Source organism: Montipora capricornis, chromosome 2 (assembly GCF_036669925.1).
Source record: "Montipora capricornis isolate CH-2021 chromosome 2, ASM3666992v2, whole genome shotgun sequence".
Lineage (NCBI taxonomy): Eukaryota > Metazoa > Cnidaria > Anthozoa > Scleractinia > Acroporidae > Montipora > Montipora capricornis.
The window spans coordinates 59,284,122-59,291,621 of NC_090884.1; the positions used below are offsets into that span (position 1 = coordinate 59,284,122).

At 36.6% G+C, this 7,500-nt stretch overlaps 1 protein-coding gene across 2 annotated transcripts in view; it reads left to right on the forward strand.

Moving 5' to 3' along the window:
- LOC138029277 (uncharacterized) overlaps positions 1-7,500 on the forward strand; it is a 29,550-nt gene that overhangs the window by 6,155 nt on the left and 15,895 nt on the right. For both annotated transcript variants that reach the window (XM_068877004.1, XM_068876997.1), the window contains exons 3-4: positions 1,715-1,946; positions 4,167-4,214. In XM_068877004.1, the coding sequence (XP_068733105.1) occupies positions 1,715-1,946; positions 4,167-4,214 (280 nt within the window). The remainder of the gene's footprint in view (positions 1-1,714; positions 1,947-4,166; positions 4,215-7,500) is intronic.

Sequence of the window (7,500 nt, forward strand, 5' to 3'; positions counted from 1 at the left end):
CCTTCTGTTTTCCGTTTCTACATGGTAAAACTTGGGATCTTTGTGCGGTCCAGGTTCTGGTTCTCACGCAATGCAATGCTGATAGTTAACCGCAGAGTCGTGGGAAAGCATTTGAAGTGGCGATCTTTAATTGTTAATTAAAAATTGTCTGTCTGGATCCCTAATCAACCGGTCAAAAAAAAAAACGGTCTACAAACAAGTTTTGAAATCAGTGTATTCAAACTGATAGTATGTCTATGATCTGCATGATGAGTCTAAAACAGTTAGGACTAAAACAGTAAGGACTAAACTGATTTGTCTACACTTTTACCATCCAAAGACTTGTAGGGCTTTAAGTCATGTTGCATAAAGCAGTTTACCGTTATTTCTCATTATTTATTTATTTACTTGTTAATTTAGTTTTTTTGTGCACGGTTTCTTTTGTTTTTGCAAGTACTTAAATGATAACTGACAAAGTAACTTCATACGTTACGGTAAGTAATGGCAAAAATGCTTTCCAGATTCCGGATTCCAGATTTTACATAACCCTCATGTGGCTCACTTGTTCCGATAACATTTGGTGTGATAACTGATCGTGAAAACCATGCTGCTGGACGACAAACGGTACGTTTCATCGTGTAGCCGCCGGGGCTATAAACTGTCTTAACAGTACTAGTAAACCCCATCAAGCCTTACAAGAAGATATCTTTTCTACGTCGATAGACTTGGTCGCTAGAAGGAACAACCCTGCTCTGGTGGCTCAGTTGTTACTCAGCGGGTGGTGAGTTCTACTCCGGCCGGACCCGCAATACTCAGGGTCTTGAAATAACTGAGGAGACATTGCTGCTTTTGAAATAATATCCGCAAATGGTTAGACTTTCAAGTCTTCTCGAATAAGGACTATAAATAGCAGGTCCCATCTCACAACCTTCAATGTTCATAAACTCTTTGGGATGTTAAAGATAGCACACTCTAGTTGAAAAGAGTACGGTGTTGTGGTCTGCTCTTTCCATCAGCCATGTGGTAGGCTTGGCATAATCTTCTCAAGGGACTACTGATAGATGAGACCACATAACAGCAAAACAGACAGTGGTCAAATCGAAGGAGTGGAAGTGTTAAAACTGGTAAACTTGTCAACAAGAATACTGCCGTGCATGAAATTTCAAGATTGTTTTGATCAGTTTAAAACCATTTCGTGGATATACATCTGTGCACGTCACGAAAACAGTGTTTCATGGTCTTCCCAGTGACTTCTACTCAATATTTATTACTTTTAAGGGCCAAAAATGCCAAAAACCGTAACTCAATCTTAACTCAAACTCAAACTCAACTCAACTCTTGACTCGATGAATAGTCTATCTCACAGAATACCCAGCACTTCATTGCATGTATACAGTGCTTATTGTCAAATGCCTTGTTCTAAAACAAAGTCGCTTTGAATCCAAAAGCAAAGAATCCAAAATGTTGATTTGTTCGATGTTTATGTTACATAAAATATCCAGTACTCCTCTCTACTCATTGTCTCCCCTCGAAAAACTTCTTATTCTACTGATACAGTTTAAATGTTTAGTGTGAGATAGTAAGTTTACTACAGTTACTCTGACAAGTTGGAAACCGTTGTAATCCAACCATGCCATAATATTTATCCTAAAATTTTTAAGAAGCAGACATGACAAAACCTACTGTTACCTTTTAAATTGTAATAAATCTGTGCTGTTCCTCTCATACAAAACAGAAACAGATTCGTCCAGTTCATCTCAGTCCAACACAGTTATGGTTTCATCTGCTTCATCCAGAACGTCTTCCTTGTCCACATCTACTCCACTGTCACCCTCAGCTCACCACATTTCTGCAACATTACAGTGACCACTTTCACAACCACCATCAAGCGCACAGTCTTCTTCAGAACCGATGCTGGGAAGGATGGCCCACATGCTATCCTTTTGACATTGGATACACGTCCAAGAGTGAGTGATTGTAAGACTGTGGTAGCAAGTAGGCCCGTAATGCATGCATTACTCACAAACATAAACAGGTCTGCTGGAAGCGAGCTGGAGTTTCAACAAAATGAGCTCCAAAATCGGCATAAATTTGTGATGCTGTTGAATAATAAATCAGCTGTTATTTCCAAAATGATGGAATTGCCTGGTGATAAATAACCTCGACTAGGAGAGTAAATTTTGACTTTGCAGAACAATGGTTAACAACATTGTGATCTTTGTGTTGAATTTGCACATTTCTTGTCAATCTTTGAAACACTTGAAAGAAAAAGAAGCAAACTAACAAAAACAAAAACCCGGCATGTTGCCATCATTTTGACACTGATGTATTCTTTGTTTTGCGAGTAAACATGCGAGGTAACTTGATCACGGCGCCCGCTGAATTGGATGTCACTTTTGATTTTGCGATTTACTTGTGCAGCCAAAAGTACAATAGAAAAATTGAACGTAGCAAAAATCTCCCAAAATGTTGTTCACTGATGGTAACTTTTTATATTGTCGGTTCAAAATTTAAGTTGTTTTCATGTTGCAAATTTTGTTGCTGCAGATGGCAAAATATTTTATTCTCGATCGACATTTCCTGAAAACTTCTCGTCTTCATAAAAACTGTTTCAATATTTATTTACTTTTGCATCAATATTTGTTTTGCATAAAGCAGGCTAACAAAATCTGTACCTTGCTTAGTTTGCATTTTTTAGTGTTAAAATGGAATTTGAATTCGGTCCTGTTTCCGATGGCAAGTCCTATATTTTGAGGTCACCCATCCAAATGCTAACCCCACCTGACAGGGCTTAACCTCAGTGAACATTTGTCTTATAAAGCTGTCAGAGGCTCAGAGTGCACCCTCAAAGTTGTGGTGAACTTGTGGTGTCAGAGGCTCAGGAGTGCACGCTCAAACTTGTGGTGAAAAAGAAGTTGTAAGGGAACTTGAAAATGATCAACATGTCAGCCTCGGAGCCAATGTTCTCGATTCTCTTTTATTATCATATAATCACTATTTATGGGATACAGTATTTTACTAGTACCAACATGTCTCCTCTGTGGGCTATTTACCTAAGACATCTATCAGGACACAATAATGTAATATGTTACCAAAACAACATCGTGCTATATAACAACGTGTACTGTTAGAGCTACATATTACGCAAAGATAACTTGAATCTCTTGAAAGACAAAATGCAGGTCAGTGGACATGATACAGTGCTGTGTTATTGCACTACCACATGTACACATTGCGTGCCTATTCTTATCACCCTGGCAGGAGGAAGACAAATGCAACTGAATTACACTTAATATACGTATTCGTTCCTAAGGTTAATGTTTTTTTTTAAGGTGGTATAGGAAGTACCATACCCTAGCAAAAATGAAACGTACTCGGCATAATACACCCTTGCACGTATAGACCTTAGACATTACCTCCGCTTTATCTTGCCAAAGAAGGTGCTATCTTAATCAAGATTTGATTAGGTTCTATAATGCAATACAACACTTACCTGAAACTTAGGAGTGATACTGAAGAAATAAATTAGGACAAACATCAAAGTACCAAACACAAAACTGAATTAAAGAAAAAGTGAACTACACAATTAATAGTTTGGATACTGTATTACTGCAGACATAAGGGTTTATTATGAAACAAAGTATTAGTTCAAACATAGTGTTAGGATTCGCAGAAATGATACTTCATGTCACTTGAAAAATGGCTTTGGTAAACACCAGCAACATTCTCTTTACAAATATATAACTGATGGTGCACATCTCCTATTGCCCAACTTTTCCCATTTAGCTCACCAAAATTACTAATCATGTCTTCAAGCTCTATTCCAGAAATGATAATGTAACACGAATTGTGCACAACAATAGACTTCTTCCAATCTGATTCTTGTAGAGCCTCGCTTAGGGGTGTAAATTTCGGCTTTTGGTCTCACTTAGGGTGTTCTGGGCAAAATGCCATCATATGTAGCCATGAATTAAGGTCTCCTTTAGGGTTGCGCACGAAGAAATATGAAAGTGTATACATGTGTTTACTTTAGGGGTCAAAAAAAGCCTGGGCCACGCCTAGATTGGTCTCCTTTAGGGGGTTAATTTAAAATTTCCGATGAGCATCCCTCTCCTTCTTATATGGGAGTCCCAGTGGGTCGTACTAATGAATAAAACATTTCTCCAAGCATTCAATCTTATCCTTAGGTGAAACAAGAAGATATCTTTCAGCACTAGCACCGGGTAACAGTGATGGTAAGTCCCCTTTTAAGACTTCTTGTGTTAAAACTGCAAGAGAAAAATAATAAGCATTGAGTCAATACATATTTGAAATTAAGCTGTAAGAAGGCATTGTAGGATGATAATTATCACTACTAACATTAATAGTTGATCAATGAAGTTAAAACAAAGAAAGTCATAACCATGAAGGAGGTTTGGATAAGTGGTATTAATTAGAATATATATTTTTGGATTTTATTTCTTCGTTTACTCCTTAGTTTTTGTTTCGATTGAGAAGATGTACAATGTATGTCAAACAATCAAGACAGTGTTCTGTTGGGTATCCAAACACCTTGAATTTTGTCAAAAACAGCTTGCTGAGCTTTGTATTGTCAAATCCCTTTTTGCTTGGGTGTTCCAGATGAAACAGTCTTTTTCATGCTTATAAATACTACATCAGAATGCCTTGAATGACTTAACTTGTCAAGCAAAATAATACCGGTAACGATCGTTGTCAATTGAAAATGTTCTAATCTGTGGCACTGAAATTCTGTTTGATTTTGTGTAAAAGGTGTCTTGTCTCCTGTGATTCATCTGTCAAGCTGTTGGCGAGGGTGAGAAAATTTGAGAAGGCACCCTTTTTAAAATTTGTAAAACTCACTATATACAATAAAAGCAATTCAAAAAAGGCACTTAAAAGGCATTTCTGTGTTGGCAGTTGCAAACCCCATTAGTTAGTTGATTCACCAAGAAAATGTTGAGGTTTCATTTCCTTCTAAAGGCAGATTACATTGCTAAATGTAACCAAAAATAGCTTTAAAATTGGGTTATTATTCTTTTCATTACATTGCATTTTGAGGTGCAGACACGAGTCTTATCACAATACCTGAAAGTGATGATGGTAAGCAAAGTGAAATGCACAAAAACTTTGCATGCCATGTCATGAATGTAGTGCTCAAATTTTCTCTCTTAGAATGAAATCAAAACAGGTTGTTTCCAATAATTTCATTTCAGTCTCTGTTTCAAATAGAGTCCGACTCCTACATTTTGTGATTACAATACATGTAAGTCTTATTAGACAAAATCAATTTTACCAATTTGAAAAACCCCTAAAAATTAATTATATACACATCTCAGAGTGAGGTGAGCTGTCTAAGAACCAAAAAGAAGAATAAATGTTTACACAATGGAACAAAGGTAAATTAACAGCTCATAAAATTACTAACAATGACAAATTATAAGCAAAAGCCAAATTATTTATGAACAGTAAATGACTTATTATAGATGCCAGTGGTTAATTACTGGACTGAACTTTTGAATGGTATGCTCTCTTATAATGCTTCGCATATGACTTCTTTTAGGTATTGATTTATTGCATGCTATACCTAGCCATGATTCAGTAATTAACTGAAACATTTTCACCAGGTTCAATGCATGTGAGAAGACAAATTAGGCCACAAACAACACCAACATTTACGCAATCAAATGTTGTGATTTCACAGAGTGGAGGCAATACCATAACAGTTAACTAGGATTTCAACTATTTTGCTTCTATTAAGATGACTAATTACATATTTAATAAATAAGTTAGGGGACAAAACCATGCATAATTATTTATTTATAAATATACGTTAGCTACCAAACCAATATCAAGGCCATTGCCAACTATAAAAAAATTTTTTCAAGCACATTCCAGCAACTGTAGATAAAGTTTTAATTATGTAATTGAACAGGACAGTTTATTCTTCTTTACAGACCTACAGTACTGTGAAGGCATGTTTAACAAAAACAAGTTTGACCAATCAAGGAAATGATTATTATGTAATAAAATTGACAAAGAGAGTTAACCAAAAACAACCAAAACATTGACTAATCAAAAGGTAAACATGTCTTCACTGATGATGCTTGCACAGAAAAGAAAGTATACATGTGGGGTCATCAGAGATGCTTTCAATTCAAAATAAGAACAAAATTTGGAGTAAACTTGAATAATTATTGGAAGTGAAACTCTTAGGTTACGATAAATGAGCGTATTTTAGCATGGAAGATTAGCCTACCAAGTTTCAATGGTCTCTGCTGCAAGTTGACCGAGATAGCTCTATTTATATTCTTGATTTTATACTGGGTTGAATGAGTGATGTCATCAACCGTCTCATTTGCAGATTTTACTCATTTTTCAAAGTTAAATATCTCCGGAACCAGTGCAGATATTTCCAAGCAGTTAACGGCGTTTGTTATCTTTCCTGGAATTCTATATGATAAACCCAAAAACTCGAGGGATAAAAATTCGATCACAGTAGCACTTTAACGATAATGCTATAGGTCACTTGCAATAATTGCTTTTAGTCTACCTTATTTCCTGCTTTTGAGGAGGTTTGTCTTAGGGAATTTATCATAGTAGTTTTATAATTAGTGACAAGGCTCAATTTAATATGTACACCTATGTAGTATCATAATGAGCAATTCAAAGTCATCTTACTATCTATCTTAATTTCAAAACAGGATGTATACCTCATCATTCACTCTCTTAATTGGCTGACATTGTATGGGTTAAGGAGAACAACCACTATTGGCCTTCTGGTGTCATAGGCCTGCCAACATCTCTGTGGAGAAAAAGATGAGACAGATGGGCTCTTCGCATGATACTGTCACATGGTACAAAATCTGCCATGCTGGATGGCAAAAGAATGCAACAGCCTCCAAAACAAAGCGATGCGTTCAAGCAGCCAAGTGTGACTTTTCTTTGTTTTGGATGTCCCAGTGCGTAGCTTGCCATCCAGCAGGGCAGATTTTATACCATGTGACAGTTTCATGCAGAGGGCCCATTGTTGAATGGTTGTGCTAATGTTGATTTAACCTTTAAAAAATAATAATTAAAACATATAAGTCACGTCTTCAAATGAGTGGTTGATAAAGGGCAACAACGTTGTCGTCAACACATGAAGATCGCAGGAGACTTTGACATCTAATAACTTCATCAGTCCAGTGTCCAAGAAATGCTCCTGTGAGGAATGAATAGTGAAAATAAGGTAAGGACTGAAGTGAAGTGAAGTGAAGTTATTAGGATCTCCCCTCGGGGCTTTTCAGGACTAATTTACAATGCTTATAATTATTTAGAAAGTGAAAGGTGCCCCCATCCAGATTAAGGGCAGTCCACAAAACGGGGGACAATGTCGAATAGTGTATTTGATTTCCAACAGTGGCTATGAGACAGGACCTACGGTTTATAGTCGTTATCCAAGAAGACTTGAAAGTCTAACCATTTGAGAGTGTAATTACAAAGGCACTACTTTCTCCTCAGTTATTTTAAGACCCTGAATGT